Source organism: Tachysurus fulvidraco, chromosome 1 (assembly GCF_022655615.1).
Source record: "Tachysurus fulvidraco isolate hzauxx_2018 chromosome 1, HZAU_PFXX_2.0, whole genome shotgun sequence".
NCBI classification, from domain to species: Eukaryota; Metazoa; Chordata; class Actinopteri; order Siluriformes; family Bagridae; genus Tachysurus; species Tachysurus fulvidraco.
The window spans coordinates 19,515,797-19,533,106 of NC_062518.1; the positions used below are offsets into that span (position 1 = coordinate 19,515,797).

The window sequence follows — 17,310 nt, forward strand, 5'->3', positions numbered from 1 at the left end:
GTTTGCGTTCAATCAAGAGTCCGGTTTGGTGCTTTGGATTTGATTTACATACAGTAAACCTTGAGTAGCTCTGATGGTTAGAGATATTTATTTATACTCACTTTTTTATGTCATAAAAATGTTGGGAAGGCTTTATAAGTGCATTAATACATCTCCATCACTGACACTCACTTCATATTTGATCACTTACAGTAAGTAAACTTTTTATGCTCTTTCTAATATGTTGTTTCTGTAGCAACATCTTGTATGGCGGATGCTCCAAACGATTCAAGACAAAAAGCAATTTAAAAAAAGTGTTGGTTATGGAAAATAACTTATTTACATAGACATTGACATCTAGGTCTATGTGTTCCTTTGTAATCTCTACATCTGTAAAACATTTGGAAATTCTGTTCATGCGAGTGAAATCAAAGTTTTACGCAATAAGTGTTGCAAAGACTTTCGAAATTGTCACACGTTACTACAGTATATTAAGGCAAGTGAAAATATTTTGTGAACGAATAGAAAACAACCATGAAATGAGGCGAAGCTACTGCAAGGAAATGTGACACTATTGGGAGGAAACACCAAAAGTGGTTTGAAAGCATGCAAATCTGTGAGAAAGCACAAATTGGTTATTGGCGTTCTCCTGAAAGTTGATTATTTTCCCATGACATAACACGTCCAAGTGTTTTGCAGTGGTACCGAACACTTCTTGACTTTCAACATCTACCCCCTCTGATATGTGATGTCCTATCCAGTCCACTAATGACTACAGATAACATGATTGGTTAAAGTTAACGTTAGTTCTTGGGGTCAGGGGTTATTGGACATATCACTTCTTTCTACACGTTTGTGGAATTCCTGAAAATCCAAGAATCCTAAAACGATCAACAAGACATCATGCTAATCTGAGGTGACCTTGCCCTAATAAAAGGAAAAAAAATAAATAACCCCAAACACACAGCATGCAAATTCCACAACATTCCTCACAACAGTCTGAGGTGTTCGGTTACATCAGGGCTAACCTCGGTTCCCAGGCTTATCATCACTTTTTTTTTTTTGCAAGGTTCATTTTAATTGATAAAATAAAACCACCTGCCAGATATTGTGTAGTTCCCTTTGTGCTGTAAAAGCAGCTCTGACTAATCAAGGCATGGACTCCACAAGACACATGTAGGTGTGCGTCTCTTAGCCAGCATTTACTGTTTTAGGAATTTGTGCTACAGTTTTTCTGTGAGAACAGAGCAGACAGACCTTCACAGTTTGAGTGCAGGTTCGGAGCCTAATTTAGAACCAGTTCTTTCTTTTTCGACAGCCAAAGCACCGGCTCTGAACCAGGAAAAGTGGTTCTTAAGTAGCACCGAAACGTTGCTGGTCTAGACTTAAGAACCGCTTGCGTCAGGAGCTGGGGGCGGGGCTACTGTTAGCGCATTTGATAATGTACCTAAAGTATACTAATGTTTAATACACTTTTACTTTACCGCAATATGATCAATTATTAGCACACATGATAGTAGGTAGCTACATGCTAAGGCTACCTTTTTTCTGTGTTAATGATAAAATAACGTTATGTACTTTATCGATTACAACCTCCGTTTATACAGATTACACGGAGCTGCACGTACACGTCGGATTCGCCGCGTTTGGATGCTAATGTAGGTTCACAAAGCCATGAGCATTAACAGTAAAGTAACATCCACCATTGTTGTGTTTGTGTTTGTCGCTGCTGCGCTAACGTTGCTGTGTAGCGTGACACGTATACAGTGACGTCACACTCGGCTCTGTGATGCTCTCTAACCGATGGAAAGGCAAACCGGTTCTTAGAAGGTTCTCCAGTGGAACCAACTTTGAATCAGCACCAGCATGAGCTCTGAACCAGCACCCGGTTCTTTTTGGTGGAAAAGAGGTAAATAAGCCTTCGCCACCCATCACCCTGTCACTGGTTTACTGGTTGTCCTTCCTTGGACCGCTTTTGGTAGATAATGACCACTGCACACCGGGAACAGTCCACAAGACCTGCTGCTCTGGAGATGTCCTTTCTTATATTTTTCCCATTTATCCTGCTTCAGCCCATCATATTGTTGTTCAAGACTGTTCACCTGCTCCCTGATATATCTTACCAGTCTGTTTGTAATCATATTTTCAGATATTCCCACCGATTCATTGCAGTTAATCTGAGTTATCCGATATGAGCCGAGTCTTACGGGTCCGAAATGGGTCCTGCCGTCCAGCTAAAGTTGTTGTTTCTTTGCTTCCATGCTTTACATGGTGGCATTGTACAGGCCATGCTTCAGGGTTGTGTGAATATGGATTCCAGGAACACCACATATACAAGGTTGGAATTCACCCTGGGGCCCGGTTCAAACCTAGGGGCAGTTTAATGGGAAGGAAAGCCACAGTAACTTGAGAAATTTAGCAAAACAAGGTTTGCTCTTGTTCAGTTTTTTTTTTCTTCAAGGTACTTGGAGCTATTATCAGCCTAGGTTGTACTTTTGGGAGGAAATTAAGTTTATATAATTAGCCTTTCTCCAACACTTTCTGTATCTATTGTCTTACATTTATCTTACAAAGATAACAGACAATTTTATGCTGTTAAATGCCACCTAGATGAATAAACTCAAACCTTTAAATCCAAAGCCTTGGAAAAACTCAACCAAAAAAAGGAAATGGGTTTATGCCGGTTTCAAATCAGGATCCTGTCAGGGCCTAAAGGTCTCCTTCTCACACAGCCACATTTATATTTATACTGTATATTCATATTTCTCCCCAGTGTAAAACACACACAGATTGTTTTCAGTTTCCTGTTATGTCCAGTTTTGAAAAACCTCCCCCTTTTTAAACCTCCCTTCACGGTTCCGCCTCCTTTCTCCTCAACACAAAAACATCTGGGGATTTTTTGTGCTTCCAAGTTCACATGTGAACAACGAGTCTCATTTTGTTTTGCCAGGGTACAGATTCTTTATCGTGTTTGCTTTTTAAATGTTTTGATTCTAGAAATGTTTGTAAAGTGCGGGATGACTTGCATTTTTTCCGCAGTTCTTCCGTCAGATGTCAGGATGTAGACGATGGTGGAGTAACTTGTACTTTTTGGGTTTGTTTCCACAGAAAGAAATCTGCTTTATATCATGGATCCAGCTGGTGAGTGAATGTACTAGCTCAATCTAATGGTGATGTATACTGTAGCTGTATAGGTTTATTTTCACAGTGAGAGACAGAATAACAACAACAACAACAAAAAAAAAGTTGATTTGCATTTTAATGAGTGAAACACATATTTGACTTAGTACTTGGTGGTAAAACCCTTGTTGGCAATCGCAGAGGTCAGAAATATCTTGTAGTTGGCCACCAGCTTTGCAAACATCTCAGGAACGATTTTGTCCCACTCTACTTTGGAGATCCTATGGGATTACGGTCTGGAGACTGGCTAGGCCACTCCAGGTCATGCTGGAATATCCATTCACGACCCATTTTCAATGCCTTGGCTGATGGAAGGAGATTCCCACCCAAGATTTGATGCTACATGGCCCTGTCCATCGTCCCGTTGATGCGGTGAAGTTGTCCTGTCCCCTTAGCAGAAAAACACCCCTAAAGCATAATGTTTCCTCCTCCATGTTTGACGATGGGGATGGTGTTCTTTGCAGCATAAGCAGCAGTCTTCCTCCTCCTCCAAACATGGCGAGTTGAGTTGATGCCAAAAAGCTCTAAATTTGGTCTCATCTCACCACAACACTTTCACCCAGTTCTCCTCCGAATCATTAAGATGTTCATTGGCATGTGCTTTCTTGAGCAGGGGGACCTTGCGGGCTCTGCCGGATTTCAGTCCTCTGCGGCATAGTGTGTTACTAATGGTTTTTTTGGTGACTGGTCCCAGCTGCCTTGAGATCATTGACAAGATCCTGCCATGTAGTTCTGGGCTGATTCCTCACTTTCTCATCTTCCATTTGTGAATAATTGCACCAACTGTTGACGCCTTCTCACCAAGCAGCTAGGCGATGGTCTTGTAGCTTTGTGTAGGTCAACAATCTTGTCCTTGACATCCTTGGACAGCTCTTTGGTCTTGGCCATCTGATTGATTGATTGATTGACTGCTTCTGTATTTTATACAGGTAACAAGCTAAGATCTCAGCAAGACACTTGGGAGCCAGATACGTTGCTGATTGATAGGGGATCAAATACGTATTTCACTCATTAAAATGCAAATCGATTTATAACTAAAAAAAAAAAAAAAGCATTATTCAAAAATCAGCAGGGGATCAAATATTTTTTTACGCACTGTAAATCACTGTTTATCACCCTCCTCATCTTCCTCCCATCAACCAGAAACCGTTGTTCCACAGCTGTTCCTGCTTCCTACTTCTCTGATTAAATGTCACCTATAAATGTAGATTTTCTCACCACCCTGATTATTTTGTCCCATCTAGGTGGGTGGAGTCACTACCGAGACATATTTTTCCCATTACAAATCCGCAGGATGTGTAATGTTGCTATACCCTAGTTTCTTTTTGTCCAGGATTTTCTCTGACTTGTTTGGTTGCTCTATAAGCTGCATGATGCTGTTTGCTTTGGTATGTTATCTAACCCTCTGGATTCTCTTCTCCACTGTTGTTTTTATTACGTGGTCCATCATTCAGTCAAAAACACAGGACATTTCGTAGCCGACTGCCAACCAGGAAAAAACTTCTCTAATCCCAGTTATGGACAAATGCCTGTCCCGCCAGGTACGAAGCCATGAGTCTGCATTTATTTTCATGGACTGTCATTAGTCGATTCAGACTTTTAGACCCTCTGATATATGCAATATGATTGGAGACATATGTACTGTGCTTTTTATATAAATGTGCCATATTTCCAGGCAACTTGCCTCCTCAGTCTCCGCCGATGATGCCTGCTCCTCAGAGACCTGCCGGGTGTCCACCCGGGCTGGAGTACTTAACACAGGTGAGGTTCTATGCTACTAACACGTGGTCTGAAAAGCAGTTATGGAAAATGAACGCTGAACATATCAGTGATGACTAAGCAGAGCGTCAGCACCAAGCGAGGTCCTAGAGATCAAAACCGTTCATGTGTAAACAGTGTGTGAGCTTCTGGTGGTGTTCTGATGGGAATGCCGTGTCACCTGACACCGTTAATTTATCTGTATGTGTTTTTGGGGAACAGATTGACCAGCTTCTCGTTCACCAGAAAGTGGAGCTGGCTGAAGGTGAGTAAATGTTGAACTCTTAATATTCATTGATGAAATCATTAGTGCTTCAGGACATCGTCTCTATCATCCCATTGTAATTCGACTGTCCACATCCATCTTTACAACCTTACACCTTTTATTTTTAATATCAACGCACGATTCCTTGCTGTGCAATGCAGCTATTTTAGGATGGGAAACTAACAACAAGTACCTGGTGAAGAACTCGCTCGGGCAGCAGGTCTTTTATGTGGCTGAGGAGAACGACTGCTGTAACCGGAACTGCTGTGGACCGCTTCGATCCTTCGTCCTTCACATCCAGGACAACGTGGGTCAGGAGGTGATCACGCTCACGAGACCACTACGCTGTGGCAGCTGTTTGTGCCCCTGCTGTCTGCAAGAGGTACTGCACCTTGTCCATATCCACCATCTTCTCAATTAATGGTTTCAGAAAAACAAATCAAACATCACAGTAGACTTGAGAACTTACGCAGAAGTCCAGTAACTAACACACAATGTATTTTTCAAGTTATGGTGACAGAATTTTTTCCTTTTTCAGCTTGAGATTCAGTCTCCTCCAGGCACACCCATCGGGTACGTGGTTCAGACCTGGCACCCTTACTTACCCAAGTACACCATTCAGAATGAAAACAAGCAGGACATCCTGAAGATCGTAGGACCTTGCTGCACCTTCAAATGTTGTTCCGATGTAAATTTTGAGGTATTTTTTTAAACCCCTCTTCATAGCTACGATAATAATAATGCACAATTCTGCATCGCAGTTAGTAACCACATACACCATGTTAGGACGCTTTGCTAATCTGCTAAAGAAGCCGAGCGCTAACTTACGAATCGAAACAACTTCAGGTTTTGTCCACGGACGAAACGTCGTCCGTGGGCCGCATCAGTAAGCAGTGGACCGGCTACATACAAGAGGCTTTCACGGACGCCGACAATTTCGGGATCCAGTTCCCTCTGGACCTGGACGTGAAGGTCAAGGCTGTGCTTCTCGGAGCCTGTTTTCTTATTGTAAGCCTTATTTACATTACCTTAAGATTCGAGTTTAACAAACGTAAAGGAAACGTGTTAAAAATTGATGCGTCACTGTTGCTCTGTCTGACTTTCTGTAGGACTTCATGTTCTTTGAGAGGAAACAGAACAGACATTAAGCGGAAGGTTCCTTCTCGTGTAAGTATTATTCAGGTTTCTAGGCCAATGGTGTGGACATTTTTAATGTCACATTCACAGCAGCTTGCTCATCGTCCCTGTCTTTCTATTTCAGTTTCTTCACTGTGACACGTCCGTACTGGCGTCTTTGCTGGACCTTATACGACCTTACTGTATACAGGAGAATATTCGTCTCTCTTTCTCACTACAGATATTCAGTGAATCTTTAATACACAGTGTGTCCCAAATACTCCATACACACTGTCTATCACTGCCTTTATGTACACGCTGTACTGTTGTGTACATGTATACTGTATGTATATGGGACTCCTCATTTATGTGTGTTTTTGAGTTAGAAGCTCTAGGTGGCAGCATGGCGCAATTTAACTGCGCACTGATTTATTCTGTATACAACTAATTCTCAAGGCCTTAACAGATGCACCATTACATTGTATATGTATGATCCTTTGTCCTGGGCAAATGTCTGACAAATATGTATATGTATGTTACACTATATTTCATTTGTCTATATTGTACCTTGTAAAGCATCCTTGAGCTTGGGAAAGGTGCTATATAAATTAAACATTTTATTATTATTATTATTATTATTATTATTATTATTACAGTCAGATAACTAAAGCTTTATACCAAAGAACCTACACTCGGTCCCTATGCTGAATAGGATGGAGTGTATTTTTTTCTGCCCCAGAGCAGTACAGAAGCTTGCATCCTGCCCTCGTTACTGGCCGTGAAAAACAACAAGAGTGTAACGGGCGGATGCTTTCTGTTTGATCAATAATGGAGAAGCCGTCTAATGGAGGCGTCTGGAGAAACCATTGATGTTTCACCTGACCCAGATTGGGCCATTTGTGGACTGCAGACTGACACCAAACAGGAACATCAGCTCTTTGGTGCATTAACCCTGACTGGATAAGAAAAACTGTTGCCATATATATAAGGGCTCGTATATCGAAATCACTTTGTATCTTTTTAGTATGTTTATAAGTGGAATCATTCATTTAGTGTTTGTTCTCGATGCATGTAACACAAAATGTTCTACAATAAACAAGCGGAAAAAAAATATATTTTGTCGTCACTGGTCGTCTTTCTAGTCACACGATAAAGTCTTTCGGCAACACAGCGGCGTACGTCGAATGCTGGATTCTGATCTGTCAAAACATGTTGGCTGGTTTTCCATAGCAGTAGTAAATATGTAGTGCAGCTGGTAATGTAACATGGTTTCAAGATTTCCTGTGTGTGCGTGTGTGTGCGTGTGTGTTGCTATGTTCAGTACCACCTGCACACAATTATATCCTTTTTAGTTCCTGATTCACAGCCCTGAAGACGTGGTTTCACTTTGTCTTCCTTCTCATAAGTTCCTACGCAGTTCTCTCTGCCATTTCCACTCCACTAATAACATGAAATCAGGCTAAGAAAAGGATTTATTTTGTATACTGTGTATGAGGAACCTGTACTTTTGGTCTTGTGTCTTTTCTAGAAATCATTCATGGATCTAGCCAGTAAGTGGATTTATATATATATATATATCTTGTATAAATTTTGGAATCTAGGAGAAATTTTTGAAGCCAATTTAACGTTTAAGCCAATTATCCAAAATACGGTTAAAACTTCTTTCTTTCATCTCAGAAATATTGCCAGATTGCGTCCGATGCTGTCGTTTTGTGTTGCTGAGAGACTGATCGACACTTTTGTGTTTTCCCGTATCGATTACTGTAACGCCTTGTTGCCTTTGGTGTCAGAAGCTACCTTAGACAAATTGCAGGTAGTGCAAAATTCGGCTGCTAGAATTTTAACTAGAACAGAGTTAAGAGATTGCGTTTCTCCCGTGTTGGAGTCCTTGCACTGGCTTCCCGTTAGGTTTAGGGTTGATTTTAAGATTTTGATGCTTACCTCTACAAAACCTTACACGGTTTGGCTCCTCGATATCTGACTTAGCTTTTAATTCCTTATATTCCATCTCGCGACCTTCGTTCTTATGAAACTGTTCCTTTAACTGTTCCTTTAACTCGACGGGATATAGTGCTTTCTCTTCACTAGCTCGGAAACTTTGCAATTCTTTACCGACTGAGAAAAGGCAAGAAAAATCTCTTGGCATTTTTTAAATCTCAGCTTAAAACGAATTTTTTTCTGATTATAATTTTACACTGTGTTTATTTTATCGTCTAGTTTTGTTGTTTTAATTGTAATCTTTATATTATGTGGTGTATTTTTGTTGTTGTTTTTTGCTTTCGTAAATGAGATGTACTTTTAAAGGCACTATAGAAAAGAAAGGTTATTATTATTATTATTATTATTATAGGTGCTAGATTGTTAACTGCAAACAATAAACAATATTTGCAGACTGCGTGGCTCCAGGGGTCCAGGGTTCAGAGATGAAACCAGTCGGATGTCCACCAGGGCTGGAGTATTTAACACAGGTGAGATCTGACGTAGATCTTGTCGAAAATTTGAAATGATTGACGTGTACGCAGCGTGTGAACTTTTGGCATACTTTTGACATAATCAGTGTCACCTGAAACCAGTAAATATAGGTGTTTACCTGTGTTTATGACTCTGGGTGTGTTGGTATGTGTGTGTGTGTGTGTGGAGATCAGATCGACCAGCTTCTCATTCACCAGAAAGTGGAACTGGTTGAAGGCAAGTGATTTTCACAATTACTTCATCAAATAATTTCGAAATCTTGAAGCCTTGTCGACACTTGTGACGTCGACCTGGTCGGCGAGAGTCAGGATTTTCCCAGTAGTTCTCTCGCTATCTTGATATTTCCTACAGAACTGGCACAAGGTTCGACCGATGAAAGGGTCAAACCCGTGTTGCTTGCTCTTTAAACGTTTAAACATGATATTAACTCTTATGTATTTGTCTGTGACGGTGGTGATGAAAAAACACACCTGTTGTATAGAATAGCTGTGTTATTGACTCATAGCATATAGAGTAAGTTCTGGTGTGACGGCATCTGGATTGTTGTTAATGAGGTCCTGCAGTCTCCGCAATAAAGCTAATAGAACATGTTTTTCTCTCTGGAATCCAGCTATTTTAGGATGGGAGGCCAACAACAAGTACCTGGTGAAGAACTCGCTCGGGCAGCAGGTCTTTTATGTGGCTGAGGAGAACGACTGCTGTAACCGGAACTGCTGTGGACCGCTTCGATCCTTCGTCCTTCACATCCAGGACAACGTGGGTCAGGAGGTGATCACGCTCACGAGACCACTACGCTGTGGCAGCTGTTTGTGCCCCTGCTGTCTGCAAGAGGTACTGCACCTTGTCCATATCCACCATCTTCTCAATTAATGGTTTCAGAAAAACAAATCAAACATCACAGTAGACTTGAGAACTTACGCAGAAGTCCAGTAACTAACACACAATGTATTTTTCAAGTTATGGTGACAGAATTTTTTCCTTTTTCAGCTTGAGATTCAGTCTCCTCCAGGCACACCCATCGGGTACGTGGTTCAGACCTGGCACCCTTACTTACCCAAGTACACCATTCAGAATGAAAACAAGCAGGACATCCTGAAGATCGTAGGACCTTGCTGCACCTGCAAATGTTGTTCCGATGTGAACTTTGAGGTAGTTTATTCTACCCATAATCCTTTTCTTTGTGTCACGAATAGAAATCACCCTTTCACACATCTGGCACATTGTGGTCCATCTTGTTCTCGAATTCTCCTCCTGCACTCAGGTTTTGTCGCTGGACGAAACGCAGACCGTGGGCTGCATCAGTAAGCAATGGACAGGTGCCTTGCGAGAGGCTTTCACGGACGCCGACAATTTCGGGATCCAGTTCCCTCTGGACCTGGACGTGAAGATCAAGGCTGTGCTTCTCGGAGCCTGTTTTCTCATCGTAAGTCTTTAGTTGTCCTATTTTTTTTTTTTTTGTTGCTTCACTTTTCCTTAATCTGACTGTTCTATTTCTCTGTTTTTATTTGTTAGGACTTCATGTTCTTTGAGCATAACAATTAAAAAAAAGAGCTCCTTCCTGTGTAAGTACTGGTAACTTATTGGTTGTATCTGGAATGTACAGGATGTTGTCTATTAGTTTTCATGTATTTATATTCTAACCCCTAGATGGAGCCAGAGCACAATGTTTCAGAGCGACAGTCACTGTGTACTGTGTTTATACGCTCTAATACATTATAGACAAGACAACCATGAGAACCCAAGAACAAAGGTTTTATCGCGGGATGGATGACAATGGATTGTTTTATTTTCTGCTAGAGAGCAGTACACATATACTGATGTATGTTTGAAGCACCTTCATGGCCTCGTTCCCGGTTGCAGAAAACATCTGGGGTCTATTTGGTTTGACCAACCAAAAATGTTCTTGACTACTATACAAGAACATCATCTCTTCTCTAAATGTCCCTAATAAATATACAACCTGATGTAAGCCATGTATGTTTTTGTTTGATTTTTTTCCACCGTTCACGTTTCGGTCCTGGAGAAAATTATCCTGAGGTGTTTTTCCTGTTACCGAGCGGCTTTTTCACGTTATTCTAGGCTGCCTGTCAGTACCGTCAGGTCTTCCTGTTCTCCTCTGACCTCTGAGCTTTTCAGTAGTCTACTGTAGATTTGCAGCTGCTTTGTAGAGTTGCACCATTTGATGAGGTGGAAAAATTGCACAAATGTGAAAAACGACAGCCTATTACGAGGTTCTGAGTGTGGAGAGACGGAAAGAAGGGGGGAAAAAAAATCATTACTCTAGAATTTCACAATGCATACCCCAATCGGCCTCATTTACTCCATTTTCAGCTCGCTCCACTCCTCTCCCGGGCTGAGCTCTGCAGAGGAGAGAAAGTTGCCTTGTCTTTTATTTATTAATCACATTCGACTAATCCGAAGTGCCCCGGCCTGTTGTACTCGAGCCTGCAGCGTGGATTCGAGCCATATCAAATATGCATCAGCGTTCAAAGCCAGACCTGCTCTGCCAAACCCTCTGACAGACTCCAGGCCCTTGATTCACCCCACACGCTGCTGTCAATCAAAAGAGCCCGGGCTCGTCAGAGACGTCAAAATCGATATCTGGGAATAAGAGGAGGCTAACAAGGTGCAAGTTTGATTCTTCACACTGACTCTACAACACGGTCCTGTAATACATAAGGAATGCACAATACAGCTGAAAAAATTTCATCACCGTCCTTCAAATTAGGGTTATGATTTAAACTAAAAAAAAAATAATATATATTTTTATTGCTCTTTATGCTTTCGTGTCTGCTTTAGAGTTTCAAAGATAATGGAGCTAAAAGTAAAACGTTTCAAATCCTACCGTTTTGATTGGTCACAAGGTTTTCAGGAGTTGTTTTGTGTGTGTGCGTGTGTGTGTGTGTGTGGGGTTGTCCCAGTCCGTCAACACTTCCTGTCTACCGCTTGTCTGATGGCACAGAAATGAACATATTCGCTACGTTTGTAATTGACAAGCAGGTTTGTGTGCGAGGAAGCGTATGCTTGATTTCCACAAAAACTAGCATCACAACCATCTGTATTTGTAAAAGCACATCTTTAAGCTTTCAATCACTTTAAAATACCAGTAAACAGGCGACGGGTTAAAAGAGCGCTAGTAACTTCAACAAGCCCTCGCTTCATTTATTTATTTATTTTCCACCGCGAAACGGATGAGCTGCTGTGTAGCAGAGGTTGTGGAAATCTCTTTAGCGCTGTCTTTTGGTTTATGGAGTACATGAGGTGTAGCATAAGGGCTTCTAGCAGATAAGCTTGTTAGCTTAAGGCGACTATGTAAATAAACACTGTTGGCTAAAACAAATTGTGTACTAATAATGACACTTTTGATACGAGCGTTCTAAATTCGAATGCTAACTCCAAGTGAATTCTAGGATGGGATACTAACAAGAAAAAAAAAAAAACTTCTTTCGAAGACTCTTCCAGTCAGCTTTAACGATACCCCCGATACATAATTTGCGTATTTCTGTAGCGTCAGCCAACAAGGTAATTAGCCAAGTCTCTTTGCAGGCGTCAGAAGCAGAATATTCTGGCACAGCGGGAGGAAAGACCCAACAAAGCGGGATCCTCCTCTGCCTCTTATATAAAGTCGCCAGATGCCCGCCTTTTGGGCAAATGCAGCCTTTTTGATCCCCAGCAGAATCTGAAGGCATCAGAGACAGTGTTGGTGTTTGAACTGACTAATTACGCACCACTAACTGAGGAAGATGGCATTAAATCTAGATGAAAAGATGCGTACGTCCATGACGCCAGAAAATTCTGTGCAATCTGCTGCATCCACTACAAATAAGGATGCTTCAAACTCATGAACTTGACTGTGGGAAGGAAACCTGATTTTTTTTTCTATACAAAAAAACAACAGCACTGAACTTCAGTATCAAACGTTACTTTATGTATATGACCTTGACCATCATTTTAAACCATTTAGACCCAGAAGCATATTGTCGAGTTTTAACATCATGCGAGATTCATGAATATTGAATTTCAGGTCTGTTTAAATCCACCTTGCTGGCATTTGCCAACGTCAGCTATTCCATCGGGTCAAACATCAGTCATTACATGGCCAGACATTCCATTGGGCCAATGTTAGACATCTAAGGTCAAAAAGGATTTCAGAGGCTACTATATCCACTTTGGCATCACTAGACAAACATCGACTGTTCCTTTTGGGTCTAAAGCTAGACAATTCATTCCTTCGGCCAATGTTGCGCTATTAGGAATCAACAGAAATCCAGAGACTATTATTCCTACTTTCTGCTATTACTATTACTATCCATTCACTTTACCATCACTGGTAGTGACATTCACAGTGTCAGACATTCGGCTAGTTCGGGAATGGATTGATGCTTTATTTTGTCCTTTGGTGAAACATCAGACAAGGCAACAGATTTTCACCTACCTATGAAATCACCCTGCGAATATTGGCCCATTATTGTATATACCGATAATAACAATTCAGTAGTTTGCTAGCTGGAAAGTCTCAGTTATTTCCTGTTAAGAGTTCATGGTTTGTAAATACAGCAGCTACCAGTGACTAGCAGGTGAGTCTGAATATTTCTTAAATGTATAGCATTATAAGATATTAACAATTCCATTGTCTACACATGCTATTTAAAGTAACCTGTGAGGATGTTAGCAAACAAGCAGGGCTATTGTTATCTAGCTAGCAGGCTAGTTTTTGTTGTTGTTATTGTTGTTGTTTTAGCTATAAAATCTCAGACACACCAGCTAGCCTGTTAGCTAGGTAACAAGCAGGGCTAATGTTACCTAGCTAACAGGCTAGCTTGTGTGTCTGAGATTTTATAGCTAAAACAACAACAACAACAACAACAACAAAAACGGCCATTAATATCAGTCATGCTGGATCCGAAATTGTATTTCACCTCAAATTGCAAAATTCAAATTAGATTTTGATTCCCACAGCACTTCTCCTGAGCTCTAAATCGAGGTGATGAAGCATTATAAAACAACTCTGTATTTAAATCTGCTTTAGAATGAAAAAAATATATATATTCAGTAGAAAAGGATGGTCAGGGTACCTTATTAATTATTTTCATTACTAAATCACTACCGTCACCTACTGAAGAAAGAAAAAAAGATAATCCTCTGTGACACTTTTAGAGACGGCGGCTTTTGTGGGGACTTGTGTTTATATCCTGCAGTCTGTGTGCTTTCAAAAGCAAATTATTTTGGCTGGTCTCATGCACGGCGGTAATTTCCGATGTGCAGACTCAAAGCACGCGTTGAAGTATATCTGTCTCCGTATACTGGGGAGGGTCTGGCGGGGGAATAATAGGAGCGGCTCGTTCAGGAAATCAGTCGAGAGTTACAACAGACAGCAGACAGGGATAAGTCCATTAGACTGCTGTTTATATGCAAACAGACAATAAAGGGAGAGAAATGAAAGAAAACAGAGAGGCATCTACGTTAATCGAGCCGTTTTTACAGGGATATTACAGGTCATTTAAATTGTGGCTATACAGCCGTGGCCAGATGTTTTGAGAACGACACAAATATTAGTTTTTAAAAACAAATTTTTTCTCAGTGTATTTAGATCTTTTAGTCAGATGTTACTATGGTACTGTATATGCTGTCAATCACCGTCTGGGACACGTCCTAAATGATGGCAACCTATTCTTGCATAATCGATGCTTGGAGTTTCAGAATTTGTATTTTTTTTTTGTTGTATTTTTTTTTTTTGTTTGTTCACTCGCCTCTTGAGGATTGACAACACAACAGTTCTCAATGGGATTAAGGTCTTTTGAGTTTCCTGGCAATGGACCCAAAATTTCGATACGTTCTCAATTAGTTATCACTTTTTCCTTATGGCAAGGATGGAAAAAGACATTTATTCATCACTGACCTCTTCTTGGATGGTAGGGAGAAGTTAAAGAACCTTTTGCAACCTTTGCCTTTCTAACCGTTCACATTCTTCAGCTTTGGTATCCTCGTCTCGTGCACTTTGACACACCATGAGCGATATTATACTGAGGTCAGTGGGTGATAAAGCTCTTTCAGCATCACACACTTACCCTTGCTCGGGTCCCTGTGGCACTCAGTCCACATGTCCACGCCTTCCTCTTTACATTCTTCTCCATCCCGTCTTCCCTCAGCTCCAGCGTGAGCATCTAGTCGTTTGATTTATTCATAAAAACCTTGAATGTACAGTATATATTACAGTTAAATCCTCATGCGTTGTTGGCACGTAAATCGTCTCCGTGCTAATAATAAAAGCTTGCTCATTGAAAAATGGCTCTGAGAAACAGTGCTCTGTAGGAATTAATTTAGCTTCGCTGATTTCAGCCGTTATGCTAATACGTCGTTCGAAAACGAACGTTAAATCTGCGTCTCTGTACAGGCGCAGCTGTGAAATTCAGCAGAAGGCAAAAATTGACATTCAGCACCTTATATAACTCAAAATCTTCTATCGTTTGGTTGGAACATGGTGGAAAAAGTCACCAAAAAACAAACACAAAACTTAAAACTACATTTTATTTATATATATATATATATATATATATATATATATATATATATATAAAAGAATAGTTTGCAGTTACTTTAGTGTCATTAATATTCATGATTTTGGAATTGCACGCAAGTCTACTTCCATAAATAAATAAAAGACTTAGGGTTATGGGGGAAAACAAAACAATGCCAATTGGCGTCAGGTTAATATGACGTCCACGTGACCAGGAGTTACTGTGTTACTGCTGCGTTCATTATATTCCAAGAAAACAGCATGTCCTGAATTTTTGTGTGTTATTCCCACACACACAAAAAAAAATCTGTCGTACGTCCCGTCAGGACCCCGGATCACTTAGCGTAGCTCCAGCGCTCTGCTTAGTAATGAATTTATTGCCAATAAGCGATGCTAAGTTAACGAGATGGATTAAAGGATAACGTTGAAAGATTTAAGGTTGAGACGAACAATGCACCGGTGGCACTTTTTCCCCGTTTTCAGTCAGATACTGGTTTCAAAGTTTTGAGCAGCAACCGGTAGAATAGACTGACCGTGTTCCGACCCCCTCTTGTGAGTTACGAATAAGATTAGATAAAACGGACAGTGAGCAGCAGGACTTCGGGGCAAGATCAAACCTCGCTCGCACCTTTTTTTAACCCAGACCCAGAAAGTTAGAGCAGAATGCTAAACAAAGCAGGATTCCTTTTTTGAAAGAATAACACTTGGAAACAGTGACTCACATGCTACCTGCCTGCACTCACACCCGTAACCGTGTGTAACGAGGCGGCAGTCATAGTGGTGCAAATGATAGGTTTCGGCACATCGACTCTGAATGTAATCAGAAAAGCACTGGAGATGATACGGACAGGAACTGACGAAAACTGTGTGTGTGTGTGTGTGTGTGTGTGTGTGTGTGTGTGTGTGTGTGTGTGTGTGTGTGTGTGAGAGAGAGAGCAGAGCTGTGAAATGAGTTCCAGCAAAGTAGATTTGCTCTGCGATTTCATTCAAGCCTGTGTGTGTGTTTTTAGTGCCGTTCAAGCACTAAAGCGAAGGTGAACTAACAAGAAATTCTCACCCCACCCCGTCTCTGTGGGCCAATTGCGTTCTAGTGAATTGGCGCTAAATCCGTCGCCGAGCTAACTCCATTTCACGCCTCGACACGTTAGACGGCATTAAACGTGGCGTCGTATCACAATCCGGTCCGATTTTATTATTCTGTTCTATCTCGAAGACGTGAAGAGTTTAACCCCTGGGTGCCGTTCACGAACAGATTAAATTATATTTTATACACTTATGATCTGAAAAAAAAAAAAGATACGATACGAAGACTTAAAAAAATTGACAAATCACATTGTGGTGTCGAATTCTTTCACTTCTGATTGGTCGAGGAGATATTTGTTTAATTTTTATGGACCGAGTCCCCGGTGTATGATTTCTGCCAAGTCTTTATGACAGAGAACAAAACAATCTGTGTGTTGTTGTTTTTTGGCTCATACTGTACAGTATATGTTCCAGAGCACTAACGGTAGCTAGTAGCTACTGCTGTGTGCTATATTCATTAATCGTCGCTTTGCTAATCATTCATACGCTTATAAGTGTTTAGCATTTACACTTGTTTTTTTATGCTTGAGTACTTCATTATAAGAAAGGGAAAACTCTACCTGATGAAATAAGAAGTTTCTACATCCACTTTCTATCCTCTGTTCCTAGTCAACTTTGTGCTGCTGAGAAAGCTGGGACATGACGATCCACTCTCCGGCTCATTAACGAGTCCTCCGGGACGCCCCAGTCTGTCCTGACGCAGCGGAAAAGGCAATGTAATGTCGTGAATTACCCCAAAATGCCCATAAGTTTAACAGCACTGAGATCCCAGTGGGGGTGTTCAAGCAGGGTTGAGTACTCTACCCACCTCCCCCCTCGGTGCACATTTAAATGAAATCCTACGCAATACACTGTTCATTATTTCCTTGTACTGTAGATGAGAATGATGTCCCTCCACGGGGCCTGTCAGTCTGCCAGGCTGGACATCAGACTTTTGACA

The 17,310-nt window shown here is 41.0% G+C and overlaps 2 protein-coding genes across 5 annotated transcripts in view; both read left to right on the forward strand.

Annotated features, from left to right (window-relative positions):
- LOC113644093 (phospholipid scramblase 1-like) overlaps window positions 1-7,411 on the forward strand; it is a 7,641-nt gene extending 230 nt beyond the window's left edge. The window contains exons 1-10 of one of the 3 annotated variants that reach the window (XM_027148647.2): window positions 1,831-1,888; window positions 3,088-3,120; window positions 4,614-4,700; window positions 4,835-4,920; window positions 5,140-5,182; window positions 5,344-5,564; window positions 5,721-5,882; window positions 6,029-6,190; window positions 6,292-6,349; window positions 6,444-7,411. In XM_027148647.2, the coding sequence (XP_027004448.2) occupies window positions 1,846-1,888; window positions 3,088-3,120; window positions 4,614-4,700; window positions 4,835-4,920; window positions 5,140-5,182; window positions 5,344-5,564; window positions 5,721-5,882; window positions 6,029-6,190; window positions 6,292-6,330 (876 nt within the window). In that variant the 5' untranslated portion in view covers window positions 1,831-1,845 and the 3' untranslated portion in view covers window positions 6,331-6,349; window positions 6,444-7,411. Of the gene's footprint in view, window positions 1-1,830; window positions 1,889-2,810; window positions 2,931-3,087; window positions 3,121-4,613; window positions 4,701-4,834; window positions 4,921-5,139; window positions 5,183-5,343; window positions 5,565-5,720; window positions 5,883-6,028; window positions 6,191-6,291; window positions 6,350-6,443 lie in introns of those variants that run through there. The other 2 variants (XM_047818282.1, XM_047818285.1) reach the window with 2 other exon arrangements.
- Window positions 7,412-7,642: 231 nt separating this feature from the next.
- LOC113644094 (phospholipid scramblase 1-like) lies at window positions 7,643-10,743 on the forward strand. Of its 2 annotated transcripts, XM_027148648.2 has the most exons (8): window positions 7,643-7,848; window positions 8,690-8,766; window positions 8,944-8,986; window positions 9,381-9,601; window positions 9,758-9,919; window positions 10,032-10,193; window positions 10,283-10,332; window positions 10,418-10,743. In XM_027148648.2, the coding sequence occupies exons 1-7, from the start codon at window positions 7,836-7,838 to the stop codon at window positions 10,310-10,312; spliced, it is 708 nt and encodes a 235-aa protein (XP_027004449.1). In that variant the 5' UTR covers window positions 7,643-7,835; the 3' UTR covers window positions 10,313-10,332; window positions 10,418-10,743. The 2 variants fall into 2 exon arrangements, with proteins under 2 accessions (XP_027004449.1, XP_027004450.1); XM_027148649.2 differs by lacking the exon at window positions 8,944-8,986.
- The last annotated feature ends 6,567 nt before the right edge of the window (window positions 10,744-17,310 follow it).

What these genes read in the sequence shown, in the direction of transcription:
- LOC113644094 (XM_027148648.2), top strand. An exon ending in GAAAGTGGAACTGGTTGAAG is followed by an intron (nt 8,987 to 9,380) that starts GCAAGTGATTTT and finishes TCTGGAATCCAG; the next exon opens with CTATTTTAGGATGGGAGGCC. An exon ending in GCCCCTGCTGTCTGCAAGAG is followed by an intron (nt 9,602 to 9,757) that starts GTACTGCACCTT and finishes TTCCTTTTTCAG; the next exon opens with CTTGAGATTCAGTCTCCTCC.